General features: G+C 41.7%; 1 protein-coding gene across 1 annotated transcript in view; it reads right to left on the minus strand.

Annotated features, from left to right (window-relative positions):
- The window catches only part of LOC137428755 (uncharacterized), a 69,878-nt gene extending 44,019 nt beyond the window's left edge, over positions 1-25,859 (minus strand). The window contains exons 1-11 of the mRNA XM_068118652.2: positions 25,675-25,859; positions 25,471-25,550; positions 23,188-25,304; positions 22,731-22,908; positions 18,910-19,055; positions 18,650-18,739; positions 18,368-18,554; positions 17,479-18,107; positions 17,224-17,362; positions 14,231-14,443; positions 9,552-9,761 (exon numbers count right to left, since the gene is read on the minus strand). Coding sequence (XP_067974753.2) covers positions 9,552-9,761; positions 14,231-14,443; positions 17,224-17,362; positions 17,479-18,107; positions 18,368-18,554; positions 18,650-18,739; positions 18,910-19,055; positions 22,731-22,908; positions 23,188-25,304; positions 25,471-25,550; positions 25,675-25,859 — 4,174 coding nt within the window. The remainder of the gene's footprint in view (positions 1-9,551; positions 9,762-14,230; positions 14,444-17,223; positions 17,363-17,478; positions 18,108-18,367; positions 18,555-18,649; positions 18,740-18,909; positions 19,056-22,730; positions 22,909-23,187; positions 25,305-25,470; positions 25,551-25,674) is intronic.
- Between the last annotated feature and the right edge of the window lie 1,191 nt (positions 25,860-27,050).

The raw sequence follows: 27,050 nt of genomic DNA on the forward strand, positions 1-27,050 counted from the left end.
CATCTGGCATTGAAGGTGCAGAAGCATGTGACCTTAGGCACTTTCAGTGATATCCTCAGGTGGTTCTGCCTCCCAAAAAATGTTGGTGTGGTTGTTGATTTAGTCTCATACCACAGAGCCACCACTTTTGTCTTCTGCTCCACTTTCAATGGCACAGTTGAGCTGTGGAGCTAGAAATCCCAGGGAACAACAAATACCACGATAACACCACCAAACCCTGAAAAGGAAAACAGTATAGATCAAAAAACAAAGAAATGGCAGGAAGTCAAAGTTAGATCAATCTTTTTGAAACACCCTGTGTATATATATATATATATATATATCACAGCCTCCATTAGGCACCCGCGGAGCGCGCAGCCGCTGGGGGGCACCCACAAATAGCCACCCCCCCCCTCCCCCCCCACATCAACTTTCTTTAAAGTCCAGTTGTGCAACATGTACGATTCCAATAATCGCTTCACTGATGGGTTTAATCAAAGACATCATGTTGCACTTCACAACCACATGGCATATCTATCTGTAAATCTCAATGAGGATGAAAAATAGTGAAACACGCGAAAAAACCGGACCTTTTGTGGCAGAGTTGTTGATGTTTATGTGCTTTTTCCGTGTCCATCACACTTTATTCTAAAATCTTAAATGGTTCCTGCCGCCATACATGAAACATCTTCTTCATCCAATTCAGAAAGATAGACAGACTTTAAAAATAGAAACCTGTATCTTTATGTTTAAACAGACATTGATTTTTTTTCCAAGTATAATCGATCATTTCTTCTTGTTTCCATACTTTTTCCAGTAACATCCCTACATCCTTTTTCATTTTTAAAAATGTGTTTATTACTTGTTAAATAACTTTCCAACGACATCAAGGTAAATCGAATGAAATTTGCTATGAAATATTAACTCGATTTTACATCATTTCCCCCATCTTGCGGAAGTACCTTTAGGACGTGGGTCAGCGTTATCTTCTTTATCTTAACATACTCGGCATTAGGCTCACATAGGCTTTGCTGCTCCACTGAGTTTGGCTGACACTGCCAAAGGAAAGGATGCTAAATGTTACAGCAAGGCAAAGGGCCTAGTTAAGGAAGTGGGGACTTTCAGATTTCTCATATGTCTGGTCATCTGGTACGATATACTCTGTCCAGATCAACTAAGTCAGCAAGATATTGCAGTCAAAGGACATGCAGTTAGATGTTGCATTACACCTAATCCAGGCATGTCATGCTTATTTTTCTTACGAATCCAGACACTTTTCTAACTTGTCTTACGAATCCAGGCACTTTTCTTACTTTTCTTACGAATCCAGGCACTTTTCTTATGAATCCAGGTACTTTTCTTATGAATCCAGGTACTTTTCTTACTTTTCTTATGAATCCAGGCACTTTTCTTACTTTTCTTATGAATCCAGGCACTTTTCTTATGAATCCAGGCACTTTTCTTACTTTTCTTATGAATCCAGGCACTTTTCTCACTTTTCTTACTTTTCTTACGAATCCAGGCACTTTTCTTATGAATCCAGGCACTTTTCTTACTTTTCTTATGAATCCAGGCACTTTTCTCACTTTTCTTACGAATCCAGGCACTTTTCTTATCAATCCAGGCACTTTTCTTACTTTTCTTATCAATCCAGGCACTTTTCTTACTTTTCTTATGAATCCAGGCACTTTTCTTACTTTTCTTATGAATCCAGGCACTTTTCTAACTTCTCTTATCAATCCAGGCACTTTTCTTACTTTTCTTACGAATCCAGGCACTTTTCTTATCAATCCAGGCACTTTTCTTACTTTTCTTATGAATCCAGGCACTTTTCTAACTTCTCTTATCAATCCAGGCACTTTTCTTACTTTTCTTACGAATCCAGGCACTTTTCTTATCAATCCAGGCACTTTTCTTACTTTTCTTATGAATCCAGGCACTTTTCTTACTTTTCTTATGAATCCAGGCACTTTTCTAACTTGTCTTATGAATCCAGGCACTTTTCTAACTTCTCTTATCAATCCAGGCACTTTTCTTACTTTTCTTACGAATCCAGGCACTTTTCTTATCAATCCAGGCACTTTTCTTACTTTTCTTATGAATCCAGGCACTTTTCTAACTTGTCTTATGAATCCAGGCACTTTTCTTACTTTTCTTATGAATCCAGGCACTTTTCTAACTTCTCTTATGAATCCAGGCACTTTTCTTACTTTTCTTATGAATCCAGGCACTTTTCTAACTTTTCTTATGAATCCAGGCACTTTTCTAACTTCTCTTATGAATCCAGGCACTTTTCTTACTTTTCTTATGAATCCAGGCACTTTTCTTACTTTTCTTATGAATCCAGGCACTTTTCTAACTTCTCTTATGAATCCAGGCACTTTTCTTACTTTTCTTATGAATCCAGGCACTTTTCTTACTTTTCTTATCAATCCAGGCACTTTTCTAACTTTTCTTATGAATCCAGGCACTTTTCTAACTTTTCTTATGAATCCAGGCACTTTTCTAACTTGTCTTATCAATCCAGGCACTTTTCTAACTTTTCTTATGAATCCAGGCACTTTTCTTACTTTTCTTATCAATCCAGGCACTTTTCTAACTTGTCTTATCAATCCAGGCACTTTTCTAACTTGTCTTATCAATCCAGGCACTTTTCTAACTTTTCTTATGAATCCAGGCACTTTTCTAACTTTTCTTATGAATCCAGGCACTTTTCTTACTTTTCTTATGAATCCAGGCACTTTTCTAACTTTTCTTATGAATCCAGGCACTTTTCTTACTTTTCTTATGAATCCAGGCACTTTTCTAACTTTTCTTATGAATCCAGGCACTTTTCTTACTTTTCTTATGAATCCAGGCACTTTTCTTACTTTTCTTATCAATCCAGGCACTTTTCGAACTTTCCTTATGAATCCAGGCACTTTTCTTACTTTTCTTATGAATCCAGGCACTTTTCTAACTTCTCTTATGAATCCAGGCACTTTTCTTACTTTTCTTATGAATCCAGGCACTTTTCTTACGAATCCAGGCACTTTTCTTATCAATCCAGGCACTTTTCTTACTTTTCTTATGAATCCAGGCACTTTTCTAACTTGTCTTATGAATCCAGGCACTTTTCTAACTTCTCTTATCAATCCAGGCACTTTTCTTACTTTTCTTACGAATCCAGGCACTTTTCTTATCAATCCAGGCACTTTTCTTACTTTTCTTATGAATCCAGGCACTTTTCTAACTTGTCTTATCAATCCAGGCACTTTTCTTACTTTTCTTATGAATCCAGGCACTTTTCTAACTTGTCTTATGAATCCAGGCACTTTTCTAACTTGTCTTATCAATCCAGGCACTTTTCTTACTTTTCTTATCAATCCAGGCACTTTTCTAACTTGTCTTATGAATCCAGGCACTTTTCTAACTTCTCTTATGAATCCAGGCACTTTTCTAACTTTTCTTATGAATCCAGGCACTTTTCTTACTTTTCTTATGAATCCAGGCACTTTTCTTATCAATCCAGGCACTTTTCTTACTTTTCTTATGAATCCAGGCACTTTTCTAACTTCTCTTATGAATCCAGGCACTTTTCTTACTTTTCTTACGAACCCAGGCACTTTTCTTATCAATCCAGGCACTTTTCTTACTTTTCTTATGAATCCAGGCACTTTTCTTACTTTTCTTATGAATCCAGGCACTTTTCTTACTTTTCTTACGAATCCAGGCACTTTTCTTATCAATCCAGGCACTTTTCTTACTTTTCTTATGAATCCAGGCACTTTTCTAACTTCTCTTATCAATCCAGGCACTTTTCTTACTTTTCTTACGAATCCAGGCACTTTTCTTATCAATCCAGGCACTTTTCTTACTTTTCTTATGAATCCAGGCACTTTTCTAACTTGTCTTATCAATCCAGGCACTTTTCTTACTTTTCTTATGAATCCAGGCACTTTTCTAACTTGTCTTATGAATCCAGGCACTTTTCTAACTTGTCTTATCAATCCAGGCACTTTTCTTACTTTTCTTATCAATCCAGGCACTTTTCTAACTTGTCTTATGAATCCAGGCACTTTTCTAACTTCTCTTATGAATCCAGGCACTTTTCTAACTTTTCTTATGAATCCAGGCACTTTTCTTACTTTTCTTATGAATCCAGGCACTTTTCTTATCAATCCAGGCACTTTTCTTACTTTTCTTATCAATCCAGGCACTTTTCTAACTTTTCTTATGAATCCAGGCACTTTTCTTACTTTTCTTACGAACCCAGGCACTTTTCTTATCAATCCAGGCACTTTTCTTACTTTTCTTATGAATCCAGGCACTTTTCTTACTTTTCTTATGAATCCAGGCACTTTTCTTACTTTTCTTACGAATCCAGGCACTTTTCTTATCAATCCAGGCACTTTTCTTACTTTTCTTATGAATCCAGGCACTTTTCTTACTTTTCTTATGAATCCAGGCACTTTTCTAACTTCTCTTATCAATCCAGGCACTTTTCTTACTTTTCTTATGAATCCAGGCACTTTTCTTACTTTTCTTACGAACCCAGGCACTTTTCTTATCAATCCAGGCACTTTTCTTACTTTTCTTATGAATCCAGGCACTTTTCTAACTTCTCTTATCAATCCAGGCACTTTTCTTACTTTTCTTATGAATCCAGGCACTTTTCTTACTTTTCTTACGAATCCAGGCACTTTTCTTATCAATCCAGGCACTTTTCTTACTTTTCTTATGAATCCAGGCACTTTTCTAACTTGTCTTATGAACCCAGGCACTTTTCTTACTTTTCTTATGAATCCAGGCACTTTTCTAACTTCTCTTATGAATCCAGGCACTTTTCTAACTTTTCTTATGAATCCAGGCACTTTTCTTACTTTTCTTATGAATCCAGGCACTTTTCTTACTTTTCTTATGAATCCAGGCACTTTTCTTATCAATCCAGGCACTTTTCTTACTTTTCTTATGAATCCAGGCACTTTTCTTACTTTTCTTATGAATCCAGGGACTTTTCTTACTTTTCTTATGAATCCAGGGACTTTTCTTATGAATCCAGGCACTTTTCTTACTTTTCTTATGAATCCAGGGACTTTTCTTACTATTCCTATGAATCCAGGCACTTTTCTTACTTTTCTTATGAATCCAGGCACTTTTCTTACTTTTCTTATCAATCCAGGGACTTTTCTTACTTTTCTTATGAATCCAGGGACTTTTCTTATGAATCCAGGCACTTTTCTTACTATTCCTATGAATCCAGGGACTTTTCTTACTATTCCTATGAATCCAGGCACTTTTCTTACTTTTCTTATCAATCCAGGCACTTTTCTTACTTTTCTTATGAATCCAGGCACTTTTCTTACTTTTCTTATGAATCCAGGGACTTTTCTTACTTTTCTTATGAATCCAGGGACTTTTCTTATGAATCCAGGCACTTTTCTTACTTTTCTTACGAATCCAGGCACTTTTCTTACTATTCCTATGAATCCAGGCACTTTTCTTACTTTTCTTACGAATCCAGGCACTTTTCTTATGAATCCGGGCACTTTTCTAACTTTTCGTACGAATCCAGGGACTTTTCTTATGAATCCAGGCACTTTTCTTACTTTTTTTATGAATCCAGGCACTTGTCTTACTTTTCTTACAAATCCAGGGACTTTTTGAACTTTTCTTATGAATCCAGGCACTTTTCTTACTTTTCTTATGAATCCAGGCACTTTTCTTACTTTTCTTATGAATCCAGGCACTTTTCTTACTTTTCTTATGAATCCAGGCACTTTTCTTACTTTTCTTATGAATCCAGGCACTTTTCTAACTTGTCTTACGAATCCAGGCACTTTTCTTACTTTTCTTATCAATCCAGGCACTTTTCTAACTTTTCTTATGAATCCAGGCACTTTTCTAACTTTTCTTATGAATCCAGGCACTTTTCTAACTTGTCTTATCAATCCAGGCACTTTTCTAACTTTTCTTATGAATCCAGGCACTTTTCTTACTTTTCTTATCAATCCAGGCACTTTTCTAACTTGTCTTATCAATCCAGGCACTTTTCTAACTTGTCTTATCAATCCAGGCACTTTTCTAACTTTTCTTATGAATCCAGGCACTTTTCTAACTTTTCTTATGAATCCAGGCACTTTTCTAACTTTTCTTATGAATCCAGGCACTTTTCTTACTTTTCTTATGAATCCAGGCACTTTTCTAACTTCTCTTATGAATCCAGGCACTTTTCTTACTTTTCTTATGAATCCAGGCACTTTTCTTACGAATCCAGGCACTTTTCTTATCAATCCAGGCACTTTTCTTACTTTTCTTATGAATCCAGGCACTTTTCTAACTTGTCTTATGAATCCAGGCACTTTTCTTACTTTTCTTATGAATCCAGGCACTTTTCTTACTTTTCTTATGAATCCAGGCACTTTTCTAACTTCTCTTATGAATCCAGGCACTTTTCTAACTTCTCTTATGAATCCAGGCACTTTTCTTACTTTTCTTATGAATCCAGGCACTTTTCTTACGAATCCAGGCACTTTTCTTATCAATCCAGGCACTTTTCTTACTTTTCTTACGAATCCAGGCACTTTTCTTATCAATCCAGGCACTTTTCTTACTTTTCTTATGAATCCGGGCACTTTTCTAACTTGTCTTATCAATCCAGGCACTTTTCTTACTTTTCTTATGAATCCAGGCACTTTTCTAACTTGTCTTATGAATCCAGGCACTTTTCTAACTTCTCTTATGAATCCAGGCACTTTTCTAACTTTTCTTATGAATCCAGGCACTTTTCTTACTTTTCTTATGAATCCAGGCACTTTTCTTATCAATCCAGGCACTTTTCTTACTTTTCTTATGAATCCAGGCACTTTTCTTACGAATCCAGGCACTTTTCTTATCAATCCAGGCACTTTTCTTACTTTTCTTATGAATCCAGGCACTTTTCTTACTTTTCTTATGAATCCAGGCACTTTTCTAACTTCTCTTATCAATCCAGGCACTTTTCTTACTTTTCTTATGAATCCAGGCACTTTTCTTACTTTTCTTACGAATCCAGGCACTTTTCTTATCAATCCAGGCACTTTTCTTACTTTTCTTATGAATCCAGGCACTTTTCTAACTTCTCTTATCAATCCAGGCACTTTTCTTACTTTTCTTATGAATCCAGGCACTTTTCTTACTTTTCTTACGAATCCAGGCACTTTTCTTATCAATCCAGGCACTTTTCTTACTTTTCTTATGAATCCAGGCACTTTTCTAACTTCTCTTATCAATCCAGGCACTTTTCTTACTTTTATTATGAATCCAGGCACTTTTCTTACTTTTCTTATGAATCCAGGCACTTTTCTTACTTTTCTTACGAATCCAGGCACTTTTCTTATCAATCCAGGCACTTTTCTTACTTTTCTTATGAATCCAGGCACTTTTCTAACTTCTCTTATCAATCCAGGCACTTTTCTTACTTTTCTTATCAATCCAGGCACTTTTCTTACTTTTCTTATGAATCCAGGCACTTTTCTAACTTGTCTTATGAATCCAGGCACTTTTCTTACTTTTCTTATGAATCCAGGCACTTTTCTAACTTCTCTTATGAATCCAGGCACTTTTCTAACTTTTCTTATCAATCCAGGCACTTTTCTAACTTTTCTTATCAATCCAGGCACTTTTCTTACTTTTCTTATGAATCCAGGCACTTTTCTAACTTGTCTTATGAATCCAGGCACTTTTCTTACTTTTCTTATGAATCCAGGCACTTTTCTAACTTCTCTTATGAATCCAGGCACTTTTCTAACTTTTCTTATCAATCCAGGCACTTTTCTAACTTCTCTTATCAATCCAGGCACTTTTCTTACTTTTCTTATCAATCCAGGCACTTTTCTTACTTTTCTTATGAATCCAGGCACTTTTCTTACTTTTCTTATGAATCCAGGCACTTTTCTAACTTGTCTTATGAATCCAGGCACTTTTCTTACTTTTCTTATGAATCCAGGCACTTTTCTAACTTCTCTTATGAATCCAGGCACTTTTCTAACTTTTCTTATGAATCCAGGCACTTTTCTTACTTTTCTTATGAATCCAGGCACTTTTCTTACTTTTCTTATGAATCCAGGCACTTTTCTTACTTTTCTTATGAATCCAGGCACTTTTCTTATCAATCCAGGCACTTTTCTTACTTTTCTTATGAATCCAGGCACTTTTCTTACTTTTCTTATGAATCCAGGGACTTTTCTTACTTTTCTTATGAATCCAGGGACTTTTCTTATGAATCCAGGCACTTTTCTTACTTTTCTTATGAATCCAGGCACTTTTCTTACTTTTCTTACGAATCCAGGCACTTTTCTTACTATTCCTATGAATCCAGGCACTTTTCTTACTTTTCTTACGAATCCAGGCACTTTTCTTATGAATCCGGGCACTTTTCTAACTTTTCGTACGAATCCAGGGACTTTTCTTATGAATCCAGGCACTTTTCTTACTTTTCTTATGAATCCAGGGACTTTTCTTATGAATCCAGGCACTTTTCTTACTTTTCTTATGAATCCAGGCACTTTTCTTACTTTTCTTATGAATCCAGGCACTTTTCTTATCAATCCAGGCACTTTTCTTACTTTTCTTATGAATCCAGGCACTTTTCTTACTTTTCTTATGAATCCAGGGACTTTTCTTACTTTTCTTATGAATCCAGGGACTTTTCTTATGAATCCAGGCACTTTTCTTACTTTTCTTATGAATCCAGGCACTTTTCTTACTTTTCTTACGAATCCAGGCACTTTTCTTACTATTCCTATGAATCCAGGCACTTTTCTTACTTTTCTTACGAATCCAGGCACTTTTCTTATGAATCCGGGCACTTTTCTAACTTTTCGTACGAATCCAGGGACTTTTCTTATGAATCCAGGCACTTTTCTTACTTTTTTTATGAATCCAGGCACTTGTCTTACTTTTCTTACAAATCCAGGGACTTTTTGAACTTTTCTTATGAATCCTGGCACTTTTCTATGAATCCTGGCACTTTTCTATGAATCCAGGCACTTTTCTAACTTTTCGTACGAATCCAGGGACTTTTCTTATGAATCCAGGCACTTTTCTATGAATCCTGGCACTTTTCTTACGAATCCAGGCACTTTTCTTACGGGTCCGTAGATGAACCAGTTTCAGACCCACAGACAAAGTTCAAAGTTGATTTTTTCTACATGGATATGGATGTTTCTCTGACTGCACCGGACAGTAGATTTGAGCAGGTGTGCTGCATCCTACAGCCATTCAACTTTCTCTTTAACATCACAGCCACGAAAGCTTTAAGTGACAATGATCTTAGAAAAAGCTGTAACGACCGACATATCATTCTAACTGATTCAAATTCAAGCGATTTGGAACCCATCGAGCTACTGAAAGAACTTAAACTTCTGCGCAACTCAGTGCCAGAAAGATGTTCTCCACTTGAAACACTGAGCTAAACAACTAAAACTCCCTCATGGACACGTATCCAAATGTACACGTGGATCTGCGGGTTTTACTGACGATGCCGGTAACATGGAGGTACAGATCGATATAGACATTGAAATAATAGAAATAACCAGGTGGTCCTTCCATACCGCAAACGTAGTGAGGACAGCAGCTCCCTGGGGAAACCTGGGCCACTAGGAAGCGTTCAGGAGGACATGATGTGCTGGTCGGAGTGGGACAGGCTTGGTGTGTGACCAGGAGGGATCCGTTAGACAGGCAGAGCATCACACAGCAAGGGCATGATGGAGGCTGCCACTCTTCTCCCTCGGCTCTTGGAATACCATGTGCATCGGTGCAAGCTGGAAGACCACGGTGGGGAATCAACACAGACGTTTGCAAATAATTACGTTTACAGCGAGATGACAAGGAATGAAGAGGTGATTGTCCCTTGTGCAAGGACAAGGCCTTTTAGATGCAGCACTCTGACGTGCACAGATAAATAGAAGCATCACAGCAATTTTATGGGATTTTAACTCAGCACAAACACCTCCCAAACTTTCCTGCTGTGTTCATAACCCAACTCGAATAAGGTGAGTGAATCCAATTTGAAAACAGAAGTAATGGAATTGATTAATTTCTGAAGCACAGTTTGGTGTGAAGTTGAGGCACAGGAACCAATAAACACATAGAGGCAATACCCCTGGTGCTCACCTGGTGAAATAAACAAATTGCACAGACTATGGGTATTTTAAACCAATTCCAATGGTTGCTAGAAGACAGGGCAGCATGTAGAATCATACGAACATAATCATTAGACTTTAAACAAACAAAGAAAAAATACCTATTTTGGGGGGCAAACCTCCAAACTCAGGGTAAAAATACAACTTTGTGTGATTAAAAATACAACCCCCCCCCCCCCCCCCCCCCACGTAGTCCCCTAAAGGGGCAGATTTTTTTCTAAATGCCGTGAACATATTTTGGTACATCACGGGCGATAAAGGTTGTGGTCAAATTTCATCGAAATCATGTGTGTAGTTTCTGAGAAGAAAGCAAATACCTATTTTGGGGGGCCAAGCCCCCCATAGACCACCTTAGACCCCGATTTTTTTAAATGCCAGAAACAAACATTGGTACAACATGGGTGATTAAGGTTGTGGTCAAGCTTCATTAGAATTGCATGTGTAGTTTCTGAGAAGAAAGCAAATACATGTGGCCAAAAATATTGGCACCCTTGCATTTTTTTCAGATAATGCACAATTTCTTCCAGGGTTTTCAAGCTCCTTTACTTTGGAATTGAACTCACCTGTGGTGAGTCGCAGGTGCCTGCAATATAAAAACCACTCATTCAACCAGTTTGAAGAGTGAAAAGGAGTCAATCTGCTGTTTTGTGTCACTGTGTGTACCACAATGAGCATGGAGAAAAAAGAAAGAAAACCAGAGAATTGTCTGAGGAGGTCAGACACAAGATTGTAGCCAAGCATGGACAATCTCAAGGCTACAAGTCCATCTCCAGAGACCTTGATGTTCCTGTCTCCACCGTATGCAATGTTATCAGGAAGTTTAAGGCCCATGGCACTGTAGCCAACCTCCCTGGATGTGGCCGCAAGAGACAACTTGATCAAAGGTTGCAGCAACGGATTGTTGGAATGGTGGAGAAAGCACCTCGATCAACTGCCAAACAGATTCAAGCTGACCTTCAGACACAAGGTACAACAGTTTCAACTCACACCATCCGTCGCCAATTCAATGAAAGGGGGTTCTATGTTCGGAGTCACACTGCTGAGAGAGAAGCCCCACTGGAGTTTTCCAAAACACACCTGAACAAGCCAAAATCCTTCTGGGAGAATGTTCTGTGGACAGATGAGACCAAAATAGAGCTTTTTGGTGAAGCACATCATCTCTATGTTTACAGAAAACAAAATGAAGCCTTCAAAGAAAAGAACACCTTCCCGACAGTCAAACATGGAGGAGGTTCAGTGATGTTTTGGGGTTGCTGTGTTGCCTCTAACACTGGGTTCCTTGAATATGTGCAATGTGCATGGCATCATGAAATGAGGAGATTACCAAGGCATTTTGGAGCACAATGTTCAACCCATTGTCAGAAAGCTGGGTCTCCATCGAAGGTCATGGGTCTTGCAGCGGGGCAATGACCCCAAAACACTTCAAAAAGCACCCAGGAATGGTTCAAGACAAAACGCTGGACTGTTCTGAAGTGGCCAGCAATGAGTCCAGATCTAAATCCCATTGAACACCTGTGGGGAGATCCGAAAACAGCAGTTGGGAGAAGGCACCCTTCAAATCTGGGAGAACTGGAGCAGGTTGCACAAGAAGAGTGGGCCAAACTGCCAGTAGAGCGGTGGAGGAAGCTCATTCATGGCTATAGGAAGCGCTTGACTGCAGTTATTTTATCCAAAGTCTGTCCTACCAAATATGAAGTCTGGGGTGTGAATAATTTTGTCAATGCCATTTATTTTTATTTTCTGATTTAAAAGGAAATATTAAGTTCTGAATCAAAAACAAAGGTTCTGTAATATTAACAGTGAAATAAAGAATTGTGGAGACCAAATACTTTTGTCAATTTCAACTTGTTTTTCGAGAAAATTGTGAGTTATTTGAAAAGAGTGTGAGGGTGCCAATTTTTTTGGCCACGACTGTGCATAGAAACAGAACGTACTCACTGTATGACCTCCACAAACACACTGTCACATCACAGACTCCTGCTGTAATGTCGCACCCACTGTGGGGTCACAGTTGCAAGAAGGTCACACCCACTGCAAGGGCATACCCACTAAGGTCACACCTGCTCACTGTGGGGTCACAGTTGCTGGAAGGTCAGATGCACTGCAAGGTCACACCCACTGTAAGGTCACACCCGCTCACTGTGGGGTCACATTTGCTGTAAGGTAACACCCACTATAAGGCCACACACACTCACTGTGGGGTCACAGCTACTGCAAGATCACACCCACTGTAAGGTCACACCCACTGTAAGGTCACACCCACTCACTGTGGGGTCACAGCTACTGCAAGATCACACCCACTGTAAGGTCACACCCACTGTAAGGTCACACCCACTCACTGTGGGGTCACAGTTGCTGTAAGGTCACACCCACTATAAGGCCACACACACTCACTGTGGGGTCGCAGTTGCTGGAAGGTCACATGCACTGTAAGGTCACACCCACTGTAAGGTCACACCCACTGTAAGGTCACACCCACTGTAAGGTCACACGCACTGTAAGGTCACACGCACTGTAAGGTCACAGTTGCTGGAAGGTCACATACACTGCAAGGTCACACCCACTGTAAGGTCACACCCGCTCACTGTGGGGTCACATTTGCTGTAAGGCAACACCCACTATAAGGCCACACACATACTCACTGTGGGGTCACAGCTACTGCAAGATCACACCCACTGTAAGGTCACACCCGCTCACTGTGGGGTCACATTTGCTGTAAGGTAACACCCACTATAAGGCCACACACACTCACTGTGGGGTCACAGCTACTGCAAGATCACACCCACTGTAAGGTCACACCCACTGTAAGGTCACACCCACTCACTGTGGGGTCACAGCTACTGCAAGATCACACCCACTGTAAGGTCACACCCACTGTAAGGTCACACCCACTCACTGTGGGGTCACAGTTGCTGTAAGGTCACACCCACTATAAGGCCACACACACTCACTGTGGGGTCGCAGTTGCTGGAAGGTCACATGCACTGTAAGGTCACACCCACTGTAAGGTCACACCCACTGTAAGGTCACACCCACTGTAAGGTCACACGCACTGTAAGGTCACACGCACTGTAAGGTCACAGTTGCTGGAAGGTCACATACACTGCAAGGTCACACCCACTGTAAGGTCACACCCGCTCACTGTGGGGTCACATTTGCTGTAAGGCAACACCCACTATAAGGCCACACACATACTCACTGTGGGGTCACAGCTACTGCAAGATCACACCCACTGTAAGGTCACACCCACTGTAAGGTCACACCCGCTCACTGTGGGGTCACAGTTTCTGTAAGGTCACACCCACTGTAAGGTCACACCCACTCATTGTGGGGTCACAGTTGCTGTAAGGTCACACCCACTATAAGGCCACACACACTCACTGTGGGGTCACAGCTACTGCAAGATCACACCCATTATACGGTCACACCCCCCATGATCATTCTCACTGTACGGTCACAGCTGCTGTACATGGATGTTCTGAAAGCTTATGCACCAAATTGTGAAAATCTAGCACAGTAGTCAAAACTGGTAAGACAATTAACACTCTGATGATCAAGGGCACCACCTACCCTTCGACTTGACAATTGCGCCGAATGCAGGTTGGCAGCAGGTCATGCAACAGACACAGAGCTCATCAACATCGACTCACAAACAACGATAGGATCAAGAGATGGAAAAGTTGACATCATACAAACACTTGGGGGGTATAAAATGACTGGGAAATCTGCTGTAAAAACTGGAAAACAAAATGTCCTCAAATATCCATCAAACGTGGTGGAAGGACAAAGAAGCCATACACAAGAACCAGAGAGAAAGAGCTGGAGTTTTCAGGCCAAAATGCACTCGAGTTTCTATCCTTGTTGAGAACGGGGATAAGAGGGGGGTAAAGGGGGAGGCGGAATATCAATGACATCATATGTGGCAATATCCTGTTATTTGCTTATCATTGTGTGCAAGACGAATCAATCGATTGGGAATCAATTTTACTTGATGCAAACATTATTGATCAAGTCATACATTGATTGTGATGAAAGAGAGAACCCATTGCCCATCTCTTTAAGCTTTTCTCACCCTCCAAAGTTCTTACCACACTTTTCCTTGGGTACGCAAAGGGTGTGGTCCGTACGATGAAGCAACAAGCCGGGTCGGCAGACGCATGCCTCACCGATTGGCTCCCAGCCAGTCGCCACTTCATTGGGATCCTCGTCCGTACAGCTCTGACCGGTCGTTTGACCGCAATATGGTAATGATCCAGGTTGACTGCAAGGCCTGTACAGCATGCCAGGAGGGCAAACCAAAGCTGTGAAATAAAAAGAATGGATGACAAGTACAGATACATTCAAAGTACACCGCCCAATGCCAAATAAATAAATAACATATATGCTCCAGTGTGCGACATTGCCGGGGCGGCTTCGGCACAGCACATGGAGATGGAATTGGGAGGGAGCAGTGCACAATAATTAATTGATTAATTAAAATAAATTAATAATAATCACAAAATAATTAATTTCTTCATTAATTGGCTAATGGCATACCTAAACCACCACTGTTTCATCCAAATCAGTAACTTTTAGAAAAATAATTAATTAGTTAATTGAATAATTAAGTAATGGATCAATTGAATCACACCTTGCAGTGGGTGTGACCTTCCAGCAAAAAATTGGTTTCCAAATTCAGTGAGGCACTATGCAAAAGCTGTTAAATTTTCAAGTCAATCGGATGAAAATTGATTCTTTTAGATGTTTGACCTTGAGTTGACCTTTAACCTTTTGACCTAAAAAAGAGTTGGTTTCCCAATTCAGTGAGGCACTATGCAAATGCTGTTAAATTTTCAAGTCAATCGGATGAAAATTGATTATTTTAGATGTTTGACCTTGAGTTGACCTTTAACCTTTTGACCTAAAAAAGAGTTGGTTTCCCAATTCAGTGAGGCACTATGCAAATGCTGTTAAATTTTCAAGTCAATCGGATGAAAATTGATTATTTTAGATGTTTGACCTTGAGTTGACCTTTAACCTTTTGACCTAAAAAAGAGTTGGTTTCCCAATTCAGTGAGGCACTATGCAAATGCTGTTAAATTTTCAAGTCAATCGGATGAAAATTGATGATTTTTTTTCAGATGAAAATTGATGATTTTGCAAGTTTGACCTTGAGTTGGTCATTGACCTTTTGACCTTTAAAAAAAGTTGTTTTTCCAATTCAGTGAGGCGCTTTGCAAATTCTGTTAAATTTTCAAGTCAATTGGATGAAAATTGATGATTTTTTTTCAGATGAAAATTGATGATTTTGCAAGTTTGACCTTGAGTTGGTCATTGACCTTTTGACCTTTAAAAAAGTTGGTTTTCCAATTCAGTGAGGCGCTTTGCAAATTCTGTTAAATTTTCAAGTCAATCGGATAAAAATTGATGATTTTGGAAGTTTGATCTTGAGTTGATCTTTGACCTTTTGACCTCAAAAAGAGTTGGTTTCCCAATTTAGTGACACAATGTGGAAATGCTGTTCATTTTTCAAGTCAATCGGATGAAAAATGATGATTTTAGAAATCTGACCTACAGGTGACATTTGACCTTTGACCTCAAAATCAATAGGCTTCTTAATTATGATGACCTCTACAGCTTGGTGAAGTTTCATGACGATCGGTTTAGAATTGTGACCTGTAGGTCAGTGACAAACAGATAAATGAAAAATCACTCATAGAGCGACACTTGGCAAAAGAGAACAAAGCAGAATGGCCCTCAGTAAGAGCATCCTTTTGACCTCTTAAATAATTGGTGGTTGAATTCAGTTAGCTGATATGTAAATCCCATTCAAATTTCAAGTGAATCGGATGAAAATTGAGGATTTTAGAAATTTGAAATTGTTGTTGACCTTTGGCCTATGTTGACCTTTTGGCCTATGCTGATCTCAAAAATAGTTGGTGGTTGATTTCATTTAGCTGAAATGAAAATCCTATTCAAATTTCAAGTCAATTGGATGAAAATTGAGGATTTTAGAAATGTGAAAAAAGTGGTTGACCTTTGGCCTATGTTGACCTTTTGACCTCAAAAAATATTGCATTTTGTTGGACCACGAACTCCACCATTTGGTGAAGTTTTGTGAATATCGGTTTCAAATTGTGACCTATAGGTAAGTATAAGTGAGCGGACACACAAACAAACACACACACAAACCGGAGTGATCAACATGCAAAAATAAAAAATGTTTTTTGCCAAGTAACAAACGGACAGACAGACAGAATAACAAACGCAACCGACCAATATACTTGAAAAATCTTCGATTTTGCAAGTAATAAACGGAGTGAAAACTGAGTGCTCCCTTTTTGGCGGGCGCCATCGCCGGGCACCCTTTGGTGCCCGGCGATGATGTCATACACCCCTGGAGATGGAATAGGAATGGAGCCGTGTACAATAATGATTCGAGTATGACAGCATTCATGACTCCGATCCGATGTACCATACTCTGTTGCAGAACATTGGTTCTGCCGAAGCTGTTTCTTGGCTTTGGGTCATGCTGGGGGCTTTGCCGTTGCCTTTCCAGAGGTAGTTAGGACAGGAATTTGGAATTTGGCCATGGTGCCGGCAATTGGTCACCGACTCATGATTGAATTAATTACTATTGAAGGTAAGAAATATGACAGCATGCTGGGAACCATTGAATGAGAATGTTTCACACCCGAGATGAGAAGCTCAGACAAAAGTAGATGTCGAGAACAAAGAAATGCAATGGCTGGAAGCACAGTGAATGTGAATACAAGACCGAAATTAAATAATGAGTGAATCGGGAGCTGGAGATGTCGAAGATAGAGAAGGAAAACATAGACATGCTGAGGAAGGTGGAGGAGCTACAAAAAAGGAGCAGAATCCATAAACAAGGAGATCATGAGACCTTGGAGAGCAGTTGCAGATGGAGAAGTAAATGAGCTAAAAGGAAACAGGTAAGCCAGAAGAGAAACGGAAAGAAAAAGGAGAAGCTGGGTGAGAAAGAGAGCAAAAGTAAGGATGATACTCGGCAATAGGTAAAGAAAAGAAACCCAGAATATGGAGGAGATTGAGGAACCGTGATAGATGAATCGGTGCTCACGGCATTGGTGCTCGGAGCGCCAGTCAACACAGATGCCGTGCCGAGCGCATGCTGCAGCAAAGGCGGCCATTGTGGAACAAGGTGTTCGCTGACCTGCTCGCTGACTCATCCATAGATTGCAGAACATCTCGGTGGATATCTGGAATGGAGCAGCAGACACAATTATTGTGTAACTTTCATCGTCATGATTATTACCGCACATACATAACTACAAAGTTGTGATGGAAAGACAATGCAGAAAGTACAATTATTCACCTCATTTCTGCACTCATCCCAAGGTGAAGAAGAGAAGAACTCCATGCAAGCAGATGGTGTCTGCCGGTCGAGATCTTCGCTCAAAAGCGGTCCAGAAAGATCAGGTTTGCGAGTCATGGGCGTCGTTGGCCAAACCTTCAACGGATAATGAGTTATGGGCAGAGGTTTAAGCACATGAGGACTTAGAGGTTCAGGTTTAGGAGTATGGGAAGTTAGATGATGAAGTATTGGTGGATGAGATGAAATCAATTCAATCTTTGGTGTACGAGAGGTTCGGGGTCGCATCTCCAGTGGAAGAGTCGTTAGAAGTTGAAGTTCTGGTGGGTGAGACGTTAGCATTTGAAGTTTTGAATATCCTGTAAATGTCACGGGTTGAATATCCTGTAAATGAGAGGTTAGCGTTTCAGCCTCTGGTGGAGGAGAGGTCGGGGACGGAAGCTCTGGAAGAGGAGAAGTATGGGGCAGACGTTCCGGTGGATGAGATGTAAGGAGTTGAGGCTCCGGTGGATGTATGGATGGCAGTGGAAATGCTCGCCAAGCCAGCAGGAGAGATAAGGGATCATCAAACGCAGAGAGAACGGAGCCATTGGGGAAGGAGAGATCGTCGTATGGATTCCCATCGCAATGTCCTGGTTTGAAAGAAAAAGAATGGAAAAGAGGCAGATCGGTAATCGGGAGAAATACAAGTCATAAAGAGAGAAGAAACAGAAAGCCATTATTATATGTGCACTGGCCTAACAACTATTCCAACAACCTGGCGCAGTGATTAACTGTGCAATTACTGGTTGTTTCTGCAGAGCTGTGTTCACTAAGATAACTCAATGCATTGAGGTCGCCTTGAACGTATTACCCAATGCTTTGGACATGTGTGTGTGTGCGGGATGCGTACCACAGAGTCCAGATGAACGAGGTTGTCCTGTGTCCCTAGACAAGTGCAAAAGTACAAGGTTGTTGGCGTGTGCCCAAGCAAGGCGTAGGCCTGAACGCATGTGGAGATTGTAAGCGGCACCAGTATCCGACAGTTGAAAACGTCCGGCCTTTATAGGCGTTCGCCTTCTGTGACCATTGAGGTACACCTGAAAGAAGTGTTCAAAGACAAATCAGTGACAGAGGTTGAAGCGAAAGAGATAAATGACAAATGATACATTTCTTTATACACCATTAGGCATACCTTTCGCTGAAAATGGTCCACAAGCAGGGAATGGCTTCCGTCGGTGATGTTCATGGCCATGAGGCAGAGTGGAACAGAACCAGATTTGGTCTAATAAAGAGTCGCACGGCAGCAGATAAAATTGTGAACTCCGAACTCTCCACTCAGGGACAGCAGTCTACAAGGAAGCTTGCAGACAAGTCTTATAATTTGAACCAGAGCCTACAGGGACCAGGTTCCTGATATTAACACTGACGGTTATGTGAATGAAATGGTCAAACCTCCGATAGGCTGGCACATGGAGCAAGATGGGCGGTCAAGGAATCCTCAGCATGCTTGGCCAGCAGAAAATGTCCCTCCATGCCCAGGTAGAGACCGTTGCCATCAAAAGTTAGCAGCTGAAGGTCAGAGTGCAAAGAGCAGAGGCCTAGGCACACCACAATCTGTTAGACAGTTGGCACACCACAAAGCCAAACATAATAAATGTGATTTTTCTCGACGTGAACATTAATAATCGAGGTGTCTTGTTTCCATGATCTTGGAGGTTTCAATCTTTGTGCCCTTCATCTCTGACAGTTCATGAGCAGTTACTTCTAATGGGAATGCGAAACAGGCCAACCCATCAGCATGATTAAGCGTATGATCATTTTAGATCCAGAAATGAAGATAGTAATTTCATTAGTTGTAGGAACAAAAAAGTCATACAAAGAAATATTGTTACGTTGGAGCGGGTACGTATTAGGTAGATGTACATTCAGCTTGATCCGTGTATTCCAATAGCTCAGAATAATTTCTGTCAATCAGGGACCTGTTCGAAGAAGTTGTCCTGTGCTTATGTATGAGGGGCAGCAGAGTTGACAGAGAAAATAGAGAGAAAAGCGTCATTACCTCCTCCACGAAGGTGGGCCGAGGTTATGTTTTAACCGGTATGTTTGTCTGTATGTTTGTCTGTGAACAGCATAACTCAAAAAGTTGTGGATAGATTCGGCCAAAATTTGTAACAGTCTGCGGCCTCTTCACTCTCTGCAGACCTGGACAAAATCACAGACTGGTCAAACAAGTGGAACATGTCTTTCAATCCTGACAAATCTCACCCTCTCACTTTGTCTCCCCGAAAAGACCGGCTGGACAACCCTCCCATCCACTTTCTGAATAATCCTCCCCAAGAAGTTCTGTCGCTCAAGCTTTTGGGTCTCACTATCTGCCATGATCTTTCCTGGGAAAACCACATTTCAAAGCAAAGTGCAAAGTGCAAAGTCCTTCCTTGACACACCTGAGCTCCTCACCACATACAAGGCTTTCATCCGCAGCTCAATGGAATACTTCTCTCCCCTCTGGGCTGGTGCTCCTGCCTCACACCTAGCTCGGCTTCACGCTGTTGAAACCAAAGCTTTCAGAATCATTGGAATCTCCTGCGATGAAAAACCCCTCTTATGGTTAAACTGCCAAAATCAAGACTCTCTGCTCACCTTCACTCCTTCATTCCTCTTTACTCCTGCCTCTGGAACAAAATCCCTCACTCTCTTCAAATTCATTGGTCTTTAAAACAGCTGTTCACCACCATCTCTTGTCTTCCCCCATCCAAAACCTTGATCTTTTCTACCCCCGTTAATTCACCCCAGATCCACTTTTTTAAAATACCAACTTCTTTCCTGGAAGTCCGAGCAATGTTCATGTGTTTTATACCTCTCCCACCCCCCCCCCCCCCCTTCCCACGCCTCCTCCTCCCAAGCCCTCTCCCTCCCACAGATCTCCCGATGTCCCTGTACTCCACTATTGCACTTGTGTGCTTCCCTCTCTCTCCCCATCTTGTCTCCTGCTCCCTTTATCATGTTTTATGTCAGTTTGTTTTTTTGTGATTAATGTTAGCTCTTGCAAGAGCCTCGATGTTGTAGACAAAAATAATAATAATTGGTGGACAGGTTGAGTGTGTGACAACAACGAAATGATTAGATTTTGGTGAAGATCCAGATCCGGATCCGGATACTAAAACTATAAAGTGATTCTTCATCATTGAGTGATATGGCTAAAAACGATATATCGCACGACATCTCAAAATGTCATAGACGGATTATGACAAAACTTGGTAGACGAGTTGGTGAGGTGACAAAAACAAGCCGATTCGATTTTGGTTCAGTTCCTGATCCAGATCCGGCCTATCATTGGGATACAAAATGTAAACTGTTCAGCTTGGCGGAGCTACAGTATGCTCTCCACCGATTGCCGTTCTAGTTCTTTTTTCTTCTCCGTGAACAATGGACAAATACGCACAGGGGACAAAAGCGCCAGGTGGGGTACTGCCAGAGTGGATATGTTGGACGTGTTTGTAACCTGTGTGTGGCATATAAAACCTCCCAGCAGCCCGCAACAGTTTGTGCGATGCCGCTAATGACGCAGCATTCATGTGGCATCACCCCGATGATGCATTCCCTCAAAGACTGGGCCTGGACGGTGAGGAAAGGTCGCTGGGGCGCAGTGGGCACGGCTACGGGGGAGTTGATAAAATGGACCTCCCATGGGAGTGGGGAATCATTTGGAGTAGGGGAGTTGCGTGCACAAGTGATGTTGTCACTTGGGCTTCAATTTCACTCCTCGCTTGGGCGACATCCTCTCCGTTTCCTACGTGATGCCCGCTGAGCTCCCTGACCACCTTACAAGCTCATGCCACTCTGCTCTCATCGCATACTGGATGCTTCGCCACTTCGTTAATCTGTGCCATGGGCTGGAGACCTGCTTCGGGTGCAACCATTAGACAAAAGATAGATGGACACTAATTTAGGCAAATGAATAAACTTACACTCCCACGATAACTGAAATTAAGATCACTTATAAGAAATAAAATCAAACCTATGGTCCCACGAGTATACGTTCATTCACGCACAATGGACGTGGAGGGCAGGCGAGGTCTTTTTAAAATACCGGGAATCAAAATGGATACCAGTACCGGGAATCAAAATGGATACCAGTACCGGGAATCAAAATGGATACCAGTACCGGGAATCAAAATGGATACCAGTACCGAGAATCAAAATGGATACCAGTACCGGGAATCAAAATGGATACCACTACTGGGAATCAAAATGGATACCAGTACTGGGAATCAAAATGGATACCAGTACTGGGAATCAAAATGGATACCAGTACTGGGAATCAAAATGGATACCAGTACCGGGAATCAAAATGGATACCAGTACCAGGAATCAAAATGGATACCAGTACCGGGAATCAAAATGGATACCAGTACCGGGAATTAAAATGGATACCAGTACCGGGAATCAAAATGGATACCAGTACCGGGAATCAAAATGGATACCAGTACCGGGAATCAAAATGGGTCTACCGAAGCAGGTCTCCAGCCCATGGCACAGACTGGCGATGAGGCAAAGCATCCAGTGGGCGAAAAGAGCAGGGTGCAGAGCGGTGAGAGCTTGTAGAGTGATCAGTTGGCTTCACATAGATGGAGAAAATGGAGCCCAAGCTAGGACTGAAGTTGAGCGAAGAGAGAACAGCAAGTGTACAACGCCCGGCTCACAGGGCCGACTCCAATGGGCCTCCGTCCTCTCCAACAGACCAGCTAAACCCGGCTGGTTCTTCATGCAACTAACTCACTCCCAACTGATCCCGCTTATGTGAGCAGTCCCTTTTATCACCTCCCATGCTCACTGTACCCAAGCATTATTTTTTCAACATCTGGGACCAGTCAATGAGGCAGCGTTTCACCACCTTCGGGGTGATGCCACGTGAATGTGGTATCATCCATCACTGGCACTGCCCGAACCATCGCAGGCCACAGATAGGTTTTAAATGCCACACACAGGAAGCAAACACATCCAAAAAATATACCCTCTGGTACTACTCTACCTGGCGCCATGCCTGGACAGAGAGGACAAAACAAATAACACTTTCCTACCAAATATCGAGGTCAACTCTGCCACCTCTCATGGCATACATCAGCATAGGCCAACTTATAAAAGGTGTTTTTAACAGGGATTTACAGAAAAATGTTTGAAGCTACTAGAACACACAGACCAGATTTATTTAACCTAAACCTAATGCGTACCAACTCTAACGTAATAATACGCTCTTACACACTAGTGCTCACATGGACATTGCCATTCTGGACAGCAAGGATCTCGTCCTTTTAGGGCTGGACGACCAAGAAGGCCACAGGATGGAAGCGGCCGGGCAGCAGGGCAGTGTAACCTGGCATTCACATGGTGCAACTGCCCACCACTGCACAGCCAACCAGAGCACTGATCTTCCATTCTGAAATACATCTCCTGTGGACACAAGTTCATATCTTGTTGAGAGTTCAACATGAAGCACGATTGGTTATCTCTTCAAGTAATTAAAAATATACTTTGTCACACAGACAATCAGACGAGCAGCCAAAAGATCACTCAGAAAATCAGTTCTCCATGGTGGTGCTGTGTCATTTTGGGCACCCAACAAGCACGTCACGCTACGTGACTCAACCAGCCATTACGTCTCTCTACCAAAATGAACATAACTGAAGATAAATGGACGAAGAAAAAAAGAAAAGACATTGTGAGCCCGACCTTGCATTCTGTAGCTTTGTCGGTCATCGAGATATTGGCCTCAATTGCAGAGGTCGACACTGAGGTAGGTGCCTTCATAGGTTCAATCGATACCGAAGTGCTGGGACGTCTTGGAGACAAAAGCAAAGAATGGTCAACATCTCTTGGACTTGTACTGTGAAGTATGGGAGTTGCTGCTGAAGCCACAGTTGTGTGACCATCAATGGTGGACATGGGAAGATGTGGAAAAGGTATTCCAATGGTTTCAATTGGCGTCAGCCTTATCTCATCGCTGATGGTGGTTGCTTTTGGAGTTACCAATTTGTCCACCACACTAACAGGTGGCACCACGACAGTTGATGTTAAAAGAGCAGCTGGCTTTCCCGTTTTCAGTGTGGCCTTTGTTGTTGACTGGGGAGTAGTTGTGGGTACTGGAACTTCCGGAGAAGGTTGTTTGTGTACTGTCAAATCCACTTGAGAGGTAAGCAGTGGACTTACCACCAGATCATGTGATATGCCAACTTCTGGTTCTGTTGTTGTTGCAGTTGTTTTCCCATCTGGAGAAGGTGCTATAGTTGTCACTTTTGCTGGAAGGGGTATGGAGGTTGTTTCTGCTTTTGTTGTTGCAACTGTTCCTTTGGTGACTGTCGTGGTTCCTTCAGCAGTTGAAGCAATTTGAGTTGGCTCAGCTAATGTTGCTCCGATGTAAGTCATGTCCTTGTCTGCCATCTTTTGAGTTGTTGCTGTTGTTGCCGTTAGCTTTGTAGCATCTGTCAAGGGTATAACAGTTGCAGTCGATGTTATTCTGGTTGTTTTTGCTGAAGGTTCACGCTCAACTGACGATGTCACCGTTTGTAGTTCACTTGTGGTTGCTCTGGTTGTTGCTGCTGGAATTATGACCTTTGGGGAAACTACTGTGAATGTTGTTGCGGTTGCTACCAGGGGTGTTGATGCAGCTGTGGTTGAAGCATTAATGTCTGTATCGATGGGCATGTCAATAGGAAGTTGAACTGAAGTAGGCCGACGTGAGCTTGCCATTGTGCTGATGGCAGTGGCACGGAGTGATAATGCTGCCACGTCTGTTTCTGTAGTTATTGTTGTTGTTTTCAGAACCAGAGCAGGTCTCAAACTTTCTGCTGGAGATGGCACTTCATCAGTACTTGCTGGCATGGTGATTTTCCATGGAGTTTTTGGCCATAGTGTCGATGGTTCGATAAGTTTTACAAAAGCTTCCGTTAGGTTTTCCTTCGTTGTGGTTTCTTTGCCTGTTTTCGTTTCCACTGACGTTGTGTCCTCAACTGGATATTTCTTTTGACTTGTTCTCCTAACCTCGGTTGTGGCACTTACTTCTGGGCTCACTGTGACACTTGTAACTGGTGTCCTTTTGGCAGTTGTATCGACATCTTCAAGCGTTGGAACTATGCCGAGTGAATGTGGAGAAACTGTTGTGCGCGGCCGTAAAGATAACACGGTCATTTTTGTTGTGTGAGGGAACTCCATTCCAGGTTCTACAGTCAAGTGTCTCACTTTCTCATCTTCTACATCTGTCATTTGTTCGACAGCCTCGGAAGCTTTTCCTACCGTCGCATCTGCTGCACCAGGTGTGCTGGCCAATTGTATCCAGGGGGAGGTAGTCTGTTTCATTATTGTTAACTCTGAAGCTCGGATCATGCTTGGTGTGCTTTTCAATGGAGTAGTGACCGAGGGAAAAGCCAGGACCTTGATGGCAGACAGCGGCAAGATCTTTCCGCTAGTTATTCGATGGTCCAGGAAAGTTACAGCCTCAGTCGTTTTAGGACGAAGCATGGATGTTGTGGCCGAAGGAGAATCGATTGCCTCTGACGCTACTGTAGTGGTTGTCAGAGGTGGAATGGCAGATATTGTAGTAACCAGAGAGGGTCGATACGTTGATGCAGCCAAAGGCATCAGCATTGCTCGAGTTGCTGACAGAGATGGAGTCATCGGACTAGCAGGTTCTTGAGTAAAGGATGATGGTGGTTGAAAAGCAATTGGCAGTGGAACGACTGGGCTGGACGTAGCATTCCCCATTACTGGAATGGTTGTTGGTGAGATTAGGGTTAAAGTAGCAGAAGTGGTTGTTGGAATAGTGGTACTTGGTGTCACAGAGAGGACAATGCCTAAAAATATAAAAGTCAAGGTCAAGATGCAGAATGTGACCTCCTGAGAGAAATTGCAACAAAGAAAGATCCTGGATACTTCTAATTTGCTTAAAATCCAGGAACAATCCCTGTACTGTAAAGGTAACCTTTGTTAGAGTGTAAATTATATAATGATGATACATACAGTCATCTGGATAGACACATCTTCGTGTGATCTCGTCAAACACGGTGCCTTCTGCACACTCCAGGAAACAGCCCTCAACGCTGTCACAACAGGAATAGAAAGTGGGACGAGGAAACAAGGGAGTTGAGGGGAAAGGAGACAAAATAGAGGAAGAAACAAAAAGAACAAAGAGGGCAAAAATTAATGAAAAGGGAAGAAATGGACCTGGGCAGGCCTTCACAGGGAGTGCCACGCAGATAGCGGCAGGACTTCAGGCAGGGCCTAGTACAGGCATTGTACTGCCAACCACAGTGCGGCTGTATCGGGATGCTCAACTGAGCGTCTGCAAACCACACAGACTCTTTCCAGATGGAAGAATGTACAAATAGGAACAATTCATGGATTTTCATTGATGGTTTGTCGATATCATTTCAATACCTTTTTACTCCTTTAAGTAAAACCTCTTCCACAAACAAGTCAAACACAGAGCCTTGCAATGTCCTCAAGGAAGGTCGATGCACTCAGAGTAAAAAAAGTCAACTACCATGGTCAATCAAAGGGTCAATTGTCAATCAAAGGGTACCATGGTCAACCAAAGGGTACCATGGTCAACCAAAGGGTACCATGGTCAATCAAAGGGTCAATTGTCAATCAAAGGGTCAATTGGCAATCAAAGGGTCAATTGTCAATCAAAGGGTACCATGGTCAAAGGGTCAATAGTCAATCAAAGGGTACCATGGTTAACCAAAGGGTCAATAGTCAATCAAAGGGTACCATGGTTAACCAAAGGGTACCATGGTCAAAGGGTCAATAATCAATCAAAGGGTACCATGGTCAACCAAAGGGTCAATAGTCAATCAAAGGGTACCATGGTCAACCAAAGGGTACCATGGTCAACCAAAGGGTCAATTGTCAATCAAAGGGTCAATTGTCAATCAAAGGGTCAATTGTCAATCAAAGGGTCAATAGTCAATCAAAGGGTACCATGGTCAACCAAAGGGTACCATGGTCAAAGGGTCAATAGTCAATCAAAGGGTACCGTGGTCAATCAAAAGGCCAATAGTCAAAGGGTCAATTGTCAAAAGGTCAATCAAAGGATCAATAAAAGGGTCAATAGTCAATAAAAGGGTCAATAGTCAATCAAAGGGTCAATAGTCAATCCAAGGGTCAATTGTCAATCAAAGGGTCAATTGTCAATCAAAGGGTACCATGGTCAATCAAAGGGTCAATATTCAACACAAGGGTCAATTGTCAATCAAAGGGTGAATAGTCAATCAAAGGGTCAATTGTCAATCAAAGGGTCAATAGTCAATCAAAGGGTCAATTGTCAATCAAAGGGTCGATCAAAGGATCAATTGTCAATCAAAGGGTGAATAGTCAATCAAAGGGTCAATAGTCAATCAAAGGGTGAATAGTCAATCAAAGGGTCAATAGTCAATCAAAGGGTACCATGGTCAATCAAAGGGTACCATGGTCAATCAAAGGGTACCATGGTCAATCAAAGGGTACCATGGTCAATCAAAGGGTACCATGGTCAATCAAAGGGTACCATGGTGATTCAAACGGTGCCATGGTCAATCAAAGGGTACCATGGTGAATCA

Source organism: Myxine glutinosa, chromosome 5 (genome assembly GCF_964187855.1).
Source record: "Myxine glutinosa chromosome 5, kmMyxGlut1.1, whole genome shotgun sequence".
Lineage (NCBI taxonomy): Eukaryota > Metazoa > Chordata > Myxini > Myxiniformes > Myxinidae > Myxine > Myxine glutinosa.